At 39.1% G+C, this 18,874-nt stretch overlaps 2 protein-coding genes across 6 annotated transcripts in view; one reads left to right on the top strand and one right to left on the bottom strand.

Annotated features, from left to right (window-relative positions):
• Positions 1-10,050, top strand: part of BTR1L (binding to TOMV RNA 1L (long form)) — a 69,016-nt gene extending 58,966 nt beyond the window's left edge. For 3 of the 5 annotated variants that reach the window (XM_077365208.1, XM_077365207.1, XM_077365206.1), the window contains 4 exons: positions 7,831-7,962; positions 8,046-8,107; positions 8,800-8,883; positions 9,446-9,626. In XM_077365208.1, the coding sequence (XP_077221323.1) occupies positions 7,831-7,962; positions 8,046-8,107; positions 8,800-8,883; positions 9,446-9,611 (444 nt within the window). In that variant the 3' untranslated portion in view covers positions 9,612-9,626. Of the gene's footprint in view, positions 1-7,830; positions 7,963-8,045; positions 8,108-8,799; positions 8,884-9,012; positions 9,326-9,445; positions 9,627-10,028 lie in introns of those variants that run through there. The other 2 variants (XM_077365210.1, XM_077365209.1) reach the window with 2 other exon arrangements.
• Positions 10,051-16,100: 6,050 nt separating this feature from the next.
• Positions 16,101-17,467, bottom strand: LOC143855079 (protein SENSITIVE TO PROTON RHIZOTOXICITY 2-like). The gene has a single exon (XM_077365243.1). The coding sequence runs from the start codon at positions 17,286-17,288 to the stop codon at positions 16,215-16,217; it is 1,074 nt and encodes a 357-aa protein (XP_077221358.1). The 5' UTR covers positions 17,289-17,467; the 3' UTR covers positions 16,101-16,214.
• Positions 17,468-18,874: the final 1,407 nt, after the last annotated feature.

Here is an 18,874-nt window from a genome sequence, read left to right as displayed (position 1 = left end):
TCGGTTAGTGGTGTAAGGTGACTTATCCAATGTCATTTTATAGGTAAGGGGAGTTAGCATTGGCCTTTCGAGGTTGGCAAAGTTTATCGATGAAATTCTAGGAAGGGTGTAAGGGTAGTGATTTCTCTTTTCAGCATGTTCCTACGAGTTCCATCAAGTTGATTGATAGATTGGCTAAATTAGTGTTTAAAAGCGCGGATGCGGCGCGGAATGCGGCCGAAGAAAATCCTAGTTGACTCGGCATGACGCGGTCGAGTACTCGGTTGATGCGGCCGAGTACTTGGTTGACGCGGTCATAGTTCGGGAGTCAAAGGAGTTTTTATTGACTCTGTAAGGCAAAACGAACGTGGATGCGGCCCAACGCTGAACACGGCCAAGGCAAAAAGGGAGTCGACTCGGGAGAGTCGACATGGATGCGGGGGAGTTTTAAAGCTATGGGCTTAATAAGATGTAACTAGAGTTGTTCTATATATAGGGCAATCTTTGCTTCTGATGTCGCATCAAATCTTTGTTGTATTAATTCAATTACCTTTCTCAATAATTTCTTTATGTTTACCACTCAAGGGGCATAATTGTAATTTTGTACCTAAATTAAGAGAAATGAAATCACAATGAGAGTTGTCTATAGTGAGTCATGATTTTGTTCTCTGTCTCTTTCCCTTCTTCCCTTATCTTCAACTTGGCATCAGAACACACGCTAGGTTTTCAACTTCTAGGACTTTATCATCAGTTGCACTTTTAGGATTTTACTGTAGAGATTCATCTCAAGAACTCTCTCTCTCTCTCTCTCTCTCTCTCTCTCTCTCTGAATGGTAGAACTCTGGAGGAGATCTGCTTTCTAGGAGTGGAGTGGGGAACCCTCTGAAGGGCCGTGCAACTGCATGACTAGCACCAACATCTGTATGAAGAATCATCACGTTGGGTCGAGACCGGCACCATTAGGCAAATCTCACTTTAAGGGGTATTTTTGTTGTATTTTCATAGATTTACTAGAAGGTTTATTGTCTTTTTGAATGATATCTTTTAAAAGTTTTAGAAAAAAAATATTGGAAAGATGAGGGACTGCCTAACTTGCTCTTTATCTGAATGTGGCAAGAGGGATTCGAGATTAATTTAGACTAGTTTTTGGTGTGGGTTTTGAGAATGCTTCTTCGCATTTTGGAGAGGTGGAAATGGTCGAGTGAACTTACCTCATCCATGTGAACTTACCTCATAACAGGAAGCTCTGTTATGGCAAAACCTTCCACTTTATGATCTGATTCTTTAGTCTGAAAAAAAGTGTTGAGTGAAGGCAAAAAGGAAGGTGCATTAGAAGAGCGTGAGGGATGAATGTGCAGATGTCGGTTAGAGACTTTTTTAGTCGTCGACGTTTTAACCCCCAGGCAGAATTTGATACTAGTTCAAATCACTGTATTTGTGGCACCAGCCTGGATTGGGCATCCCTGACCTTTCTGGATTTACTCGATAGTGGATACTCCCCAGGAAGTGTTTTCTTCGATTGGGGGTTTTTAACAGTTATTGCCGGATTTCCTTGATAGTTCTGGGCCAAAGGGGAAATAGCGATAACCCCTCGTGGCCCCCCAGATCTTTCCCCCGATCGATTGGAAGTCAAGAAGATTTGGATTTATTGACTCGCCGTCCTTACCTCAGAAATGGCTTTGCTCGCGGACAACAATTTGTTTCAACTCATAATGCAAGTGACTAGAGGTGTTCTAAGTGCAGCTAATATAATTTTGGCACTAGGCGTGTCTGTAGAAAATGTTTGGAGCCGAAAAACAGGAAACCCGCTGATATCGGCAGAAAGACGGTTTCTGGACAAGTATGGATCCCGAAGATGCCTCACCAAACCATCCCGGAACCCTCTAAGGATGGTAACCCCATAATATCTATTCATACTGAAGTGATTAATGAGAGGAAAAACTTTATGAAAAATTGCTTGATTGGCACCCTGAGAAACAAAGTCCTACCGGAAGAAATCGGGTCTTGGGCTAAACGACAGTGGGCTCTGCCACAGCTTAGCAAACCTTTTTGCTTGGGCCCTTTATCGGTTCTTTTTCCCTTTGATTCCCAACGTCAAGCTACCTCCATTCTCCGAATGGGGGGCGACACCTTGGGAGGTTACCTTTTGTCCCTCCAACCTTGGTCTCCCATTTTGAATACGGGTGAGACTTAGATTCTCTAATATCCCCCTTCATGCTTGGTCATTATCCACGTTGGAGACACTGGGTCAGCATTTTGGCCAGATTTTGGAATCTAAATTGTCGGGGAGCCACGAATATTGTATAGAATTTGCTACCGTCAAAGTATTAACTCCCTTATGGAACTGTTTGCCATCCTTTATTAACATTATGGTAGATTCCAGGATTTTCCCAATTGGAGTAAGGTTGGTGGAGGAGCCTTTAATGCCACTATTGACTCTCTGGAAAAAAGTAATCTGGTGGTCTCGGAACAAGGCGACCTGGTTGTGTCATCTCCGGTGGAAATTCCGTCAACAGATGGGCCCCTCCGGTTGCCTCTGGAGGTAATTTAGTCATCTCCACTGGGAAAGGGCTGTTTGGAATACCTACTTCCGATTTTGAACTTTCTTCCACCTTGGGAATGGCTATTCAGAAAGACGTATCGAAAGGTCCTATCCCATCACCGAATGGGATTTTGGTCTATCCCAAGGAAACATCAGGTCAGAAGCATTTTAAAGCCAAATCTAGCATTCCTGCGGGGAAAGGTACTCGGAAGGATATTTTTTATGGTAACCTCCACCCTGTGTTAGTAGAAAAGTCAGTAAAAATCAAAAATCGCTTTATTGGAAGGAAGAAGAATAAAATAATCTCGAAAAATTCAAACAAGAATACCAATAGTCAATCGACAAGGAGTTGTGCCCCCATTAAAAGCGCTCGGCCCCAAAAAGGTCTGCAAGGGCGAGGGATGAATATCGAGAAAAAATATTTATTAGCTACAAAAGGTGGGTTGTCTCTCTTTAAAAGAAACCTTTTGGGTTCTTGTAAGAGAGTGGAACCTAGAAATCTCAGTCTAGCATCTAAGTTTAATCTTTTTCTAAAAGACTTTGATAAACCTTTTCGTCCTCTTATCCCCTCTATGGACTCTACCCCTCCGTCTCCTCTGAGCATTCAAGAGCCAGTCTCTTTTGAGGTAAGCGATCTTCAACTTCTCAGCGATTTACAGTATGATGAACAATTGGCGGCCAAAGAATGTCCCACTCCCAAGGAAATTTACATGTCTATTTTGAAGAATCAATGGAAGCGGTTCAAACGGGAAGCTCTGGCTAACAAAGAAAGCTTCTTCCAGATTTCAGGCATGTCCGATCCAAAAGATGCATTTGTTCAAATTTACAAGATGGATTTTTTCCAAAGGCTCCTGAAGAAGAGCGTCTTGAGTGGCATCATCGCTGGGAGGAGGCTAAGGCGATTGAGATTGATCGGCTAGAGAAGTTAATAGGTCTCTCTGATGAAGTCTCCCAGGTGTCTCGAGACTCCCTTGACCGGGAAGTTAGCTTAGAGATTCGCAAGCGGATGGGTGAGGAAGAATATAGGCAGGAGGTGGATTCTGGACTGATTGACTTCCTGGAATCAGAGGAGGATGATGTTGTCCCTCGTGAGGAAATGAACGAACTCTAGGCAATAGGAGATGTTTTTGGAATTGGTTTCGATGATAATCTGGAAGCAACAAAGAACCTGTTTCGTTCTATGGCTATTAGGACATTCAAGGAGCACAGAGAAGCTGGTAAGGAGAAGGAGATCAAGGTGGCCGAGGGTAGTAACCCTGAATGATATGCCTTCCGGCCCCGAGGAAGGAAAAAAGAAGAAAAAAGAAAAAGAAGAAAAAAAAAGGAGAAAATATGGAAGGATTAGAGAAAAAGAAGCAGGAAAAAGTGAAGAGGATTGAAAAATAGGAAAATGATATGGGAATTAGGAGAAGGAAAATAGGGGAAATATGTTTTAGTTCATTGTGTCAGAAGGATTGGTTTTGAGGTTAGATTAGGTTGGATTCAATGGTTTGTGGAGAGGCTATTAAGTTTCAGTTCTCAGGATTAAGAACTTGAAGAATGATCTTCCCCTGGATTCACTGTCTTGTAGCTTGCTGATTGATATGTTACAGATCCAGAATTTACTTTCTAATTTCTATTATACTAGCTTAAGAGATTCGTTCTCTCGCAATGTTTTGACTGGATGTTTTAGCTAGGTCTTTCCGGGGGGTACATAAGTTTGGAAGTGTTGAGTTCAAAGGGGGCAATATCATTTGTTCCCCAGCATTGCAAGATGATGTGGTTAAGATTCTAGGTTGTTTGTTGGTAACAAGTGGTGGTTTCTTCACATATAGGTGTGTACATATTTGGTGGTCGTAAGATGATGAAGAGAATAGTCTTTTTGTAGTATATGGATGAATATAAATCAATGTCAACGCTTTGTTTATCTTTTTGGACTGGTGCCGGCATGTCGACCTAGTCCACCTTAATATTTTGTAATGCATGATGGGACTACTGGTCCCGATTGCTATCTTAATATTAATGGAATATGTCAATTTTCAAATTTTTTTTTTTTAGAAAAATCAGTTTGTATGGTTTATGATTTCTATGGATCTGATCCATTGAGTAGTTATTTCTTGGGATTGTTTATGGATTCTATTGATCTGATCCAATGGCGGTGCACCTGCATGACAGCCATAGTACTATACAAATTATCCTTAACCGTATCTGAAGAAAAAAGAGTAGAACAATCCGTCGACAATTATCCGCACATGGCTACAGCCCCCAAACCTATGATTTAAGCCGTGACTTTGAATTTATTGTTCACACGTGTCCTGCCGTGTCCGACATGACACGCGTGTCCACAATGTCGACACTCCTCTGGACACTTTTGAATGTATTGCTAGGAATGTTAGAGTTAATGTGGGTGTCTTGACACTTATTTGTGTAATAATCAATAATTTTATGTCTGTATGTGTCACCATTTCTAGATTTTTAGATGTTGCAATGTCAGACAACTAATATCCATGTCAAAATCGACACATGAATCCATATCGACAAATTATGATTATATATACTTTCTATTTTAGTCGTGTCCCCGTTTCAAAATTTTGGAGGTTTGCCATGTCCGACACTCCGTGTCAGTGTCGACACGCGGCACTCTTGTCTGTGTCCACAAATCATAGCCCCCAACACACAAAATGGTAAAAATATCAAAGGGACAGACATGGGGCAGTAGGCATCTCCCACAAAATCCGACATAGAGAGCTCAAGTTGCATCCTCTCGACGAAACAAATTAATAGCGTATCCTCTTAAAGAAGTGTTTGATGTGTTGAGCTCACGTGGCATCCTCTCGTCGAAACAAATAAATGGGCATATCCTCTTAAGGAAGTGTTTGAAGTGTTCTTGAGTTTATGACAAGGTTTTACATTTCGATTCCGGTTTTGGTCACGACCGAAATGGAAACGTTTCACTTTCGGGTGGAAATTTTGGTGGAAACCTTATAAAATCACGAAAACATGTGGAAACACATGCAAATGGTTAGTTTTTATATGGTGCCCGAGCGTGAAGTCCAGTGCAGGCAGTACCGCCCTTGATATTTGATCCAACAGCAGCCTACTTTTTTAAGAGGCTGCTGGTGGATCAAATCTCAAGGGCGGGTACTTATGTCGTACATCCTACTTTTTTAAGAGGCTTTTTGTGGATCAAATCTCAAGGGCGGGTACTTATGTCGTACAGCCTACTAGTTTAAGAGGCTGCTGGTGGATCAAATCTCAAGGGCGTGTACTTATGTCGTACAGCCTACATGGGACTACACGCTCGGGCACCATATAATTTCTTTGCAAATGGTATCATTTTAAGGAATTTTTTTTTCAGAAATATTAGAATAAGCACAAATACACACTTAGAGGCCATCACATAACCAAGATATTCCATAATGGTCTAATGACATTGAATACCTAGCGACTTTTGCTCCGATAATTCGATACATATCACATTTCACATGTTATTTTTATAAATATTTATCTCTGTTCTAAAAGGTGGCCGTCCAGGCCGCCTAGGCGTTGGGCGCAGAAAAAACGCCTCGCCCAGGCCCTGGGCGTTTAAAAAAGCGATCTCACCGCTTAGGCGTTATTAGGCGGCTCCCCAGGCGATGAAGCGGCGCCTAGGCGCTGAGCGTGGGCCTGGGTGGGGCGGGTTTGAAGACTCATATGAAGATAGAGTCTTGGTCTTGGAGGGAGAGGACAATGATTGGTGAAGATTGAAGAAGTGCTTGGATTTTAATCTTTTTTTTTGTCATGGATTTGTGTTGTATTGTTAAATACTTAAATTATTAAGTACTTTATGCTGAATTTATTATTATGTTTTTGACTTTTTGTTATTATTTAATGTTTAGTGCTTATGCATAAAATGGTTTGGATTGTTATGTATTCAAGTATTTACATTTTATATAAAAAAATGCAAGATATTATGAAAATATATTAATATCTAAAAAAAATGAGAAATGCCTAAAAATGCCAAGGCGCTAGGAGGTCAATCAGCCGCCCAGCTCCGCCCAGCGCTTTTTAGAACACTGATATTTATACATACTATACACTACATTTCACACGCAGTTCATATAAATATAATTATGTAATAGATACTAATATAGTATACCACTAATACACTTTCGGTTTTGGTTTTGGTATATGTTTTGGTGGGGATTGAAACTGAAACATTTTCCTAGTTTCGTGTCGGTTTCGGTGGAAATTTAGAACAACCATGGTTTATGAAGTGTAATTTTATCCTTTTCTACATTATTGTGATTATCTTCGGGTGTAATGGTAAGCTGTTCATGTTTCCATATAGATGTGAAAGCAAACAACTAAATACAAAAGTAGGAAAGTGACCATGTATATTAAAGAACTAAAATGAAGTGAATTTGCAACTCCCTATATTAGAATGATTTAAGAGAACATGTATATTAAAGAACTAAAATGAAGTGAATTTGAAACTCCTTATATTAGAATGATTTCTCTCAATCAGTTTCAATCTTAGTTATCAATTCCGTTCCGTTCCGGCCGGAACGCACCGGAATTCCGGTTCCGGTCCGGATTCCGGAACGGAATGCCTATATTTTCCGTTCCGGTCCGGATTCCGGTCCGTTCCGGTCATTCCGGTCCGTTCCGGAACGGAACGGAATTCCGGTTCCGGTCCGGATTCCGGAACGGAATGCCTATATTTTCCGTTCCGGTCCGGATTCCGGTCCGTTCCGGTCATTCCGGCCGGAATGGGGTTGGAAAGTTGGAAAAAATTAAAAAAATTCAAAACAAATCCAAAAAATTACAGAAATGCCCGTATGGCTGTTGGGGAGTGTATTTTACATATTTACCCTCGTTTTATGACCGTGGGGGTGCTGTTTGGAGGGCTATTTTCGTCTTTTTGCAAAAAATTCAAAAAAGATTAAAAAAATTCCCAAAAATTCCCCTCGTCGGAATGGAACAAAAATTCCAAAAAATTCACCATACCCACTGAATTTTTTTTCATATTTTTAACTTTTTTTTTTTGTAAAATTCCCCTCGCCGGAGCGGAACGGAAAGTTTCGAACAAAACGCCGAATGAAACGGCCGAAACACCGAAACGTTCCGTTTCAGTAGCCAAAACGGAACGGCGACCGGAACAGAATTTATAACTAATACTTTCAGTACAAAGAACTGGAAACATTATTTCACTAGTATGTATACCTGGTCTACAGTTTGATTTGAGGTTGACGACACAATGAAATTAAGAAAAATGGCCTACTTCTAAAAATTCAATTCCTGCTTTGTGAAGCTAATAAGCATTCAATTTTCTTATTTTTGCTGTTTAGGGTCTAATGTCATCAGGGAGGCCTTCCGAATCCCACGAAGATCGGGGCAATTCTGTGACAATTGGGGTTGCAGATGAGCACATTGGGGCTGTTGTCGGTCGTGGTGGGCGGAGTATAATGGAAATTACTCAGGTCCACGTAGAAAAATCTTATTCCTACTACCCAGCAGTTCTCATCACTCTTAAAAGTGCTTTACCAGGATACTTATTTTGCAGGCTAGTGGAGCAAGGATAAAGATATCAGATCGAGGCGATTTCATGTCTGGGACATCTGACAGGTATAAAATCGCGTCACATGCCAATTTCCATTTCGTCTCGTTCTGTGGATGTGGATGCTATGCCACAAATTATCTCCGATATTTTCCAAATATCGCGTTTTTATATCAACATTTTGATAAAACGACAAAATCCCTTAACAATTCTGAGATTTTAAAAATATAAAGATATATTCATTTTTTATAGTAAAATATGCAATAATATCACGATATTGTCCTGTTATTCTTACTATATTTATATTTTATTTTTTTCTGAAATTTATATATTTATATATATTTTTAGGAGTTTGCTACCGTCCATCGCAAAAGGCATTTCGCGGATGGGCTGTTGCATGTGAGAGCAGAGCCACACAGGCTCACTTTTCAGCAGATTTTGTCTTCATTCATGAGGTGGCTGCTCTCACATGAAACAGCCCATCCGAGAAACGCCTTCTGCGATGGACGCTAGCAATTACCCTAAATAATTTTAATTTTATCGTTTTTTCCCTATATAAACCCTAAAAAATAAGAAATTTAATATACCCCGAGATTTTCCCTTGCCGAGAAATTCCCAAGAACGATATTTGTGACATAGTGTGGATGTTCTAATTTTGGGTTTTGTATAATTCATAGGAAAGTAACCATCATGCCAATCTGCATTTGGTCTCGTTCCATGGATTTTGATGTTCTAATTTTGGGTTTTGTATAATTTGTAGGAAAGTAACCATCACAGGTTCACAAGCATCAATTCGTGCTGCCGAGGCTATGATTCTGCACAAGGTCTCTGTTAATTCTGAGAGGTGATGAAGACTTCCTACATGATTTTATTATTAAACAATTCTTTCTTGAAATTACTATTTTCTTAATGGGCACTCGGCCTTCTATATAACCTTCTATAATCCACAAATCTCTTAATGAATCGATTATAGCAAAAGATCATAGCAACAACAAGGGAAACCGGGTATGTTCGACCAAAGGGTGAGTTGTTTGTCAAAGAGATGGTCTTGCTGGTAATTTTATGTCGAAGGGAACAATGCTCTTTGATATTAGTAGAGTTGATTAAGGTTGGTTTTCTGAGGCTCCAACGAACAAGAGGTTGTTGTAACTTTCTTTTGCTAGCCATTGTAATTCGTTCTTCCTTCTTGTTGTTTCCTATCCTCTTTGCATCTGAGTGATTTTGTGGCCATATATATGTAACCAAATGCTTTAGTTCTGTTCATATGAACTTGTTGCACAGATAAATTTCTCAACCTTAGGTCTTACATAGCACATTTGTGGCCACTATGTTGGTTCTAATGCCACATGGATGCCACATCCGTTTCGTCAAGCTGAAAAAATCAACTGTTTATCTTTTCTTGGCAGCCCTAAAGATGCCTTATTAAAAGTTGATTCAATCATGGTGGGACCCACTGTAATGGGCTGGACTCAAGAATGCACACTTTATAAGTTCATTCAATCTTGCAGGCTTCTTTTTTTATCTGCATTATTTAGGTTACATTATAATATAGTTTATAATTGTATAATTTAATTATTTGTTATGTAACATATTTAATATTTATCATTCAAAACATATTTAATACTTATAGAGAAATTTGAATTTATAAAAAAAAAAAACCTGTTATGCGATTATTTATTATTAGAGTTGCTGATGGCAGCTCCAATTTTCCAGTTACAATTGGCGCTCTAATGATTAATGCTTCATGCGTTCATAATCTCTTTTATATTATTGTTTAGACTTTGATTGTTTAGACCAGGGACCATCATTGTTCATTTCAACTCTTATTTCTATTATTTAATACAAAGATTCAGTGATACAAGCGATTACCTTCTCAGGAAATGTTATTCAAAGTTCATATCATTGAACAATAATAGTGTGCAAAGCGCAACTTTTACATAGTACATATAATATGTAGGTATATAAAAAATATTCTTGTAATCTTTTCAGCCATTGACTGGTGTGATGGGCCAGTTGCACTGATGGCAGATGCACGCCGGGCAACAACACCAAATTCTCATGGGACAATATAGTAAGAGGTTGTCGGGTTTTCTTCTTGCTAAACGGACAAGCATAAAACATTTGCACCGAAAACGCAGTAGGGCAAGACAGAGTTGTCATGTAACTAGGGTTAGGGGGTGATGAACACCACCTATCTGATAATTAGTAACTTCTAATACCTTATATATAATGTGGCCACCAATGATGTTAATTATTAGAGCGATGATTGCACATATACAAATGGGGCTCTAATGCTTAGTATTATTGGTGGCCACACTTTATATAAGGTGTAGAGTATAATCATCAGATATAATTGTATCTCTTTCTCACCAGCTATCCCTAGTCACGTGGTACTTTCTTCGTTCAATTGTCTTTATTTTACCAACATTTATGGTGCCTCAAGTTTTATACTTGTCTGTCTGGAAAGAAGAAAACCAGCCGACCTACGGCCATGCAGGAGTCTCCCTGTCTCCTGCATCTCCCTGACTGCCAAGGTGGATGGCCCGAATCTTGGTCTATGTGGAATTTGTTAAATCAATCGGACTTGAAAATGCAAGAAGGATGACACCATTATCATTCCGTAAAATGTAACATATCCCAAACATTCAGACAATTCAGACAATGACACTTATAAACGGATTTGAAGATTGTGCTTTCCTCCCCGCATCACATAAGCATGATCTAAACAGTTCACTATGAAGATTGTTGCTATGTCCGAGTCATAATTCAAAATAATTTCGGACCTTAGGATATGGATCTAATGGGCATGGTTCTCGGTTCCTTTAGCATTGGGATCCTTTATATCCATGAGGCCATCTGGGTCCATTGACACCCTATCTAAAACTATGAAGATGACATGACATAAGATTAAATTGAAGAATGCTCATAACCTTAAGAATCAGAGAAATTGCATTTGGTGAATTGCTCCTTTTTGTTTTTAAGAGTCCCTTTCCAAGTCATGTGGTTGAATGTTGGAAATGTTCAATCAGAGCTATTTTAATTTTTAAGGCTAATGTCAAAATCCATGGTTGGGCCCTCCAAATGAAGGGTTTTGATCATGCTGACGTCATGCGTGCAGGGCCAGTTCAACCTTCCCAAGAGCTTCTCTACTACCATTGAAACGCAATTCTTTCAAAAATTAAAAAACAGAGCCTAAATACGAAAGAGAAGTGATAAATCACCCCCCTCCCTGCCTCTAGTGGATTTATGGCTCCTCTTTTTACACTGTATGGGGTGGCCCAGGGAAGAAAAGGGGGCGAATATATCATTTCCCATGTTAAAACATAAAAATGTAAATTTTCTTATCTAGTAAACTTCCTTTTCTATATACAAAATAAAAACTCTTCAAAGCCCGTATATTGGGCCCTCTCTAATTTTTTTTCCTCTAACGAGTTCACCATGGTTTCTTTTCCCTTGATTTTGGGTAAAAAAGGATATGAAGAAAAAAAAAATGATCTAAAGAGAAAAAGGCCACTAACAGACACTTATCGATGCTCTTGGGTCTTCTCTTTTCTTTATGATTTCTTTACACGGGCAGACAGCAATCCATGTTCTTGGGTCTTCTCTTTTCTTTATTAGTTCCTTACAAAGGCAAACGCTCCATTCCTTTGCGACATAAAATGGGTGTAAAACAATGCATCATTATCCCTATGAAATTTCTAAATGCATTTCTATCGTTGTTCAATTTTGTCCACCTTACCTACTAAAATAATTTTTTCATTTTAGTGTTCGTTTGTTGACCCCATAAGGCTTATCATATTATTTGGGGCGCTGATATCCCCCCACCTCGAAACGGATAAAATCCCCCCCTTTAACGGTTTCTGAGAGAGTGGTTCACTGCTTTAGGATAAATTCACCCCCTTTAACGTTTTTCTTTGCCTTTAAATCCTAACGAATAACGTTGGGGGGGGGGGGGGGGGGGGGGGGGGGGCGGGATATCATTTCCCCTTAGTCAATCTAAAAATTGATATATGTTTTGAGAGGAATGCTAGATTCACAGGCGCCTTGCAAAAAAGGGAGCAAAGAGCGTCCCTATTGGTCAAATTCCACTACAGACATTTATGAGCTTAACTTTCCGTGCCAACTTAAATGGGGTTTGACCAATGGGGGTGCCCTTTGACACCTTTTTTGCAGGGTGCCTTTGAGTCTAGATGTGGACATAAAAATTAAGCTTCGCAACAGAGAAATTATATGAGAAATTAAAAAGTGAGCTGCTCTTGATCAAATATCAAGGGTGGAACCTATGTTGCACCACCTTCACGTGTTTATACTGTCTTTCGTCTTATAATTTCTCAGATGACATATCTAAGAATTCAACCCTGAATGAAAAGTATTTTTGTTATTATATACCATCGTCTTTATTTCCAGAGCTAAGTCTCATTTTGAAAGTGTTTTCCTAAAATAATGTTACTTTTCACCAAGAGAATAACTCTCAATACTAAAAGGGGATTGAGCCCCTGGCTGTGTGAGGTGATGATATTTAAAAGAATACATGCATTTTAAAAGTGGAATGATAGATTGAAGGGCGCCCCTGGAAAAAACCAGTTACAAGGGCGTTCCTATTGGTCCTTATAAGCAAAGTTCATTTATTGTTACAGTTCTCAACGTCATTTCCAATTTTTTTTTGTGCCCAAATAAATTCACTTTTTCCTATGGACCAATAAGGGTGCCCTTGTGATCGGCTTTTGCATAGGCGCCCTTCAGTCTATCATTCCTCTTTTTAAACACCCAAGGTCTTTAAAAATACACCCTAAAACTATTTTTTAATATACCAAAGCCTTGGTGTAGGACTTGAAAACCTTAAAAAACATATAAAAACTGAAAAACTCCCCAATCAAATGATCAGCCAACCAATGACTGACAGGCCAAAGTATGATCTCACAAGTCTTCCTAAAATTCAGGGTATGGGTTAGCTTCATAATTGATGCATGGAATTCACTCCTACTTCAGCCTCTCTTCTACTCATATATATGTCTTATGAGCATGTGAACAATATAAGTATGCCTTAATATTGGAGTTTATCAACCCAAAACCTCATATTTCATCCTACACTTTTTCTGTAGCACAAAAGAGATAGTTTTCGGCCAAAATTAACTAGGACATTTGTTTTCAACATCCAGTCAAATTCAACCTCTAAAACCTTCAATCAAGATTGGAAAAACAAATCATCTTCCTCCCATAGATTTATAACCTGTACAAGGAGACTATCTCCAAGCATTAAAACATCTGATCTAATTAATCCAATTTGATCATATCTGATCTAAAACGAATGGGCTGAGAGGACCTATAGATATCTGAGCAAACTGCAAGTTCAGAAGTCAAAATTGAAACATGGATTTGAAAACACAACTCTTTTCCTTTCTAGGCTCTAGAGAACAACCTTCATTGGTCGAGTATGCCTTGGAGCCCAAGTTCAATTAATTTAAAAAAGGCAATGGAAAGCTAAGGAATCATCACTCCTGATCACACTTTGAGAGGTTAGTTATCATTAATTATTTTTACAAGTAATGCTTAGGGGAACCCGTTTTACAACCTAGAAGGAAACCAAACAAATCTGTTATTGCAAGGTACAACTCTTCATTTGGTTTAGGCAACTCACCAAAAAGATGATTTTTTTGTACACATGGCTCCTTCTGCTTGTTGGTTTCTTCCATTGGTCTTACTCTCGGTTACCATATCATTTTTTTTCTCATTTTTATTGCTTTATATAAGCAGTCCTCCTTTTTTTTTGCTTTAATTAATCATGCATGCTTAGGATAGTTCAAATTTAGTCTAGTTTTTTTGAATGGCTTCAAATTTACTCTAGCTGTTGAGTTAGTTTCTTTATTTACGAGTAATTTATTTTTCTATGCATTTAGTGTAATCAATTGTATGGTATGCGGCTTTTATTTGCTCGAGTTGGAGAATCCATTCTCTTTCCTCTTTCTCTCTTCCACAATCTAGGAGAAGCACGAATTGAAGTCTGTTTAATATGAGAGTTGCATTAGGTCTGACCAAAAGCTGTCGTTACCTCGTGTAGACGTTGCTCTGGTTGGCTGATTGGAGCGATTGACCTCGATCAACCTAATCTTGGTTGAACAGTTGGGTAATGCTCCAATCAGCTGGACCAAGAGAAGAAACTCTCTCTCTCTCTCTCTCTCTCTCTCTCTCTCTCTCTCTCTCTCTCTCTCTCTTATTTTTTCTACCGCTGCCTCCTTGAAAGAGAGATGTCCTGAACCACTACACGATAGGGGCATACCTGCCCGAGCACCATCATACTATGCTCATAGTATGATATCGTGTGTTTTTTTAATAATATGGTATAACCTGTAAATCTGGGAGGGGGGAAATTTGAAAGGGAAATGGTATAAGGATGTTGAAATGGATCTTGCTTTCTCGAAAGGTAGTTTCCCCCAGAATGTTTGGCTCTTTACAAGAGATAACATGTGCACCAACTGAGGGTAAAAAAGGCGGAGGAGTGATGAAAGATGACAAGCTGATTGTTGGTGCTGCTGGGGCAGAGACTACTGTTGCAGTAGAGATCATTGGTGTAGAGGAACGTGCTGCAATCCCACCACTTAATACTCCACATATACGTCTTCATCGATGTTGTTTTTCAACCGGAAGATCGAGAGGTAACTATCGAGACTTTGGACTATCCGGATCGCTTGACGCTTCCTATTCACCTTTCAAGGGGTCCATCGTTGATAGATAGAGGCAATCTCAAGGAAGACAGGACAAAGACTACTCTACGAAAGCTCTTCTTTTCGTCCCACTACTAGATTGAACCACCTGAAAAAAGTCCCCTCAAATATTATCTGCTAGACATAGTCAAATTGTGTTGACCGTATTCGATTGAATATCTTCCCACTTGGCATCCGTTATCTTCTTCAACTTCCCATACTTTCCCATTAACGCCTTATCTAGGCCTTGTTGAACAAAGAAGTCCTTCACGCTCATCTACCATAAGGTGAAACTGACCTTTTATATCAAATCTATCGATGTTGAACTGGGTAGAACTTGATTTTACCGCCATATCAGATTACCTTCAATGAGAAGCTCCACCTCGAATGAGAAATTCTCGAATAATCTTTCAACACTTTGACGATCACTGTAACAACAATCCTACCACAACACCCACGATTACTCCAGCCGACCTCAACAATCGCTCCAACAACTCTGATACTACTCGTTAAGAAAATCTGTCGGGCAATTCCAATTTGATCGTGCACAAATAAAAGCAAAGTAGAAAATAAACACAAGCCACAAGATGAACACTGAAATTTTATGTGGTTCGGCCAAAATGCTTGCATCCTCGGGCGTGAATACAATCTTCACTTTGAGAAAACAAAATTGCAAGGATTACAATAGGATTAAGCTACAAACCCTTAAACCTGCAAACCACAACCCTAAGATTGCTTTTCTCAACCAAAGATTGTACAAAAGAGAACCTGAGAAAAACCTACAAGAGGAAACCCGAGAAAAATCCACAAGAGAAAACCTGAGAAAAACACCAAGAGGAAACTCTCTCTCTCTCTCTCTCTTCTTTTCTCTTCTCTCTGCCATCTCACTTTCTCTAGCCGCCATCCACCAAGAGAGTAAAACTCTCTTTATATATTAGGTTTTTTTTTTCTTGTAAACCCTAACAGCAAAGCATTTCTCGTTTTGACTTCCCACACAACCACAATTTTAGTTATATTAGGAAACTGCAGTGGCGGGAAACAAGACAACTTTAAAATACCCTAACAGTAGAGCATTTCTCGTTTTGCCTTCCAAGCACAAGCAGTTATATTAGGAAACTGTGGTGGTGGGAAACAAGACAACTTTCCCAACAATATGAATTTTTAACATCTTCATCAGTATTGGTAAAAAACGAAATGAATAAGGGAATTAGTATCGACACCCAAAAATTTAGTCATTTTGTACCATGCTCGTTTAAGTGATTTGTTTTTACATTCTTACTTATACGACAAACTTACATGGGAGTCATGCCTAATTTTAAGAGTGTACACACCATCCCCACAATGTATAAATCTAGCATAATAGCTCTCCAAGGATAATGGTTTTACTATCTGACCTCTCTTAACTACATCTTCGCTACAAATAGAATTCAAATTACATAGCTCTGATTTAGATCTCAAGCACTTACACAGATGATCATCCAACCCAAACGACTTCCCTCATCTCAGAATGATCTGAATTCCCTTGCTCTGTGAAGCAATTCCCTGCTGGAGTGTGCCCAACGAACAACGCGACATGACCCATAAGCTTATCCTTCCTAGAGAAAGTCGTTCCGCACGAACACCTCCACTTGAGATCGCCGCAATGCTTCTCATGGGTGCGAAGATCTGAGAGGAGCGAAAATTGCTTCCGATTGCATCGGTTGCACATGTACATCTTCGCGCAGTGGCTTCTCTTGTAGTGATTCTTCACACATATCATAGACTTTAATGGTTGGAACTTAGCATGCTTCTTGTTCCATCTACACCCTTCTTGAGGACACGAATATTTCCTCGGCGAGTCGTTCATCGAATAGTCCTTCAACTCCATGGAACTTTTACCATTCTTTGCAGGATTACTAAGAGCAGCATTAGTTTTGTACTCATCCCCATGGGCTCTCATGTGCATCCTCAAATTCGCGTCTCGCTTGAACCCTTTTCCACATACTTGGCAATAATGGGTAAACTTAGCCAATAAATCGGCCACATCCAACTCGATAATATCGCATGTGGTCTTCGAAAAATCACAAAATCTCTCATTTGTTCTCTCTTCATGATGCAATTCCTCCTCCCCAACTTCCTCAAAAATTTCTTCTATTTGAGTTGTTTTATCCATCTCTTCGTGGGTGGGCTGAGATGACCCTTCATCGGAGACCTTAACTTGATTGCGGTGTAGTTCACAACTGATTGAGTTTTCGAAGACCATCTTCTGATAATTGAACATCATGGATGAAACTGAGATAATTATCTCTTGAACCAAAGTGTTCATATCGGCTATGGCGATAGCCATGGATTCTTGTCGGCCTTGATCGGGCAAGGCGATGGTGTTTATGATGGATTGCACCTGCTGAATCTTACCACTGAGAATAGAGAGATTATAGAGAACATTTGGGTGATTCGCCGGATCGCTGGATATCGGATCTGCCGATGAAGAGAGCATGTGGTCCATCATACCATTCTCTTGCAAGCCTTGTGAGCTATGTTGGAAAAATGAATTGCTCCCTCCAATCATCTTGAACACCTCCTGGTTATTGTTTTTCTTCTTGTTCTTGTTCTTCTTCAAACTCTCTTTCTCTTAATCTGTTCTTTTTTTTTTTTCTCTATATGGGTTTTGGAGTTGCACCACCAAGAAAGCCCAAAATATCTGCTTTGCCTTAGGGGACATGATAACAAAGGAGTCTGGAAGGTTTAGTCAACGTCTGAGCTTCCACTTACCCCAACTGAAGCCTTCCTCAAATCATAACATACCCATAAGAACAACCCTTCTCGTAAAAACTAAGGTCGGGTGGGCATTAAAATATTTTAAAATATTTTGAATGTTATCGACATCCCCATTTACTTTCTTACATTAAAGGGTAAGTGATATCCACACTCATTTTTTTATTCTTTTGTAATGGCACTCCTCAGTTCATTCAACACTTTTTGATTCCCTGCTGATAGATTATGCCGGAATTGTAATAGCCTTCAACGGCTGACTAGAGAAATGTAAAATGAAGAGTGGATTGCCATTATTAAAACAAGAGACTGTGGATATCATTTCCCAATTTAAAATATGGGGAATATATTTCCACCCTCTGTGACTTAGCAAACAGAAGGGGTGGGAATGTGGTCATTTTTAGGAAAAGACAAACAAAAGAGAGAGAAATGAAGTCATTTTAGGAAAAGACAAATAAAAGTGGCTTTAAACATTCTATATAAAACAAAAAGTCAGGGTTTAGATAAGGTGTTGGTTGTGAAATGGACTGAGATTTTCTTAAATAGCAAGGACTGAGATTTTCTTAGCCGCCCCTCGTTTTTTTTAGTCCAATAATCGGTTTTTAACTTAACATCCAAAACAAACATGGCCTTAGGCTTGTCTCAGTAGTAGATCTCAAGATGTGATCAGAATACTAGTATCCTTTGCACAAATCATTTTCAATTTCCATCCTTACCCAGTGTCTACTATACATATAAATGTGGGTTGTAGTGATCAGAACCATTCATCTTCCGAGTCACTATGAGAATGTATCATCAATTGAATGGTCTGATGCCGAGTGGAAATTTAAATCAAGCCTCTTAAAAACCACGACTGAAAATTTATGAGAAAACACCTAAGAAAGCCCCTTTTGATCAGAAGAACATGAACATCGATCAGGCATGCAGACTCTGTTAGTATTTTCATTCTAAAAAGAAGTTCTTCTTTACTTTTGAAAAAGATTCCAAAATTTTAAGTTTCCCACCAAAATTGAAAACTTTAAAGTGAGCTAACTGTTCTTTTATGAAAGATAGTCTCACATGGGCAAGTGGGAGAAATCTTTACATTCCATTCAAGGGCATTCAATTTATTTGGGTTTGGAGCTTTTACAAAGAAAAAAAATACAAATTAAAAACACGCGCGCACGCAGGGCAGGGTACGGGTGTGGGTTGGGTTTTTCCCTAAATGAGTTTCTCTTTTTAAACACTAAAAGTTGTGCCTTTTAAATTTTTCTAAAACGTGTCTTTTCTCTTTTAAACCCAAAGGTTATGTCTCTTTACTTCCCTCTCAATTTGACCATTGCAAACCTCCTTAATAACGTTTAAAAAACGGCTCTAGTTTTTTAAATGACCATTTAAGAGTTG

This window comes from Tasmannia lanceolata, unplaced genomic scaffold (assembly GCF_043159265.1).
Source record: "Tasmannia lanceolata isolate RefF3 unplaced genomic scaffold, GAP_Taslan_0.1 ptg000020l, whole genome shotgun sequence".
NCBI lineage: Eukaryota > Viridiplantae > Streptophyta > Magnoliopsida > Canellales > Winteraceae > Tasmannia > Tasmannia lanceolata.
The sequence above is the reverse complement of the archived record's forward strand: the minus strand, read 5'-3'. Positions and strand labels throughout refer to the sequence as shown.

Coding starts and splice junctions, on each gene's coding strand:
- LOC143855079 (XM_077365243.1), bottom strand. CDS start 17,288: ATGATTGGAGGGAGCAATTCATTTTTCCAACATAGCTCACAAGGCTTG.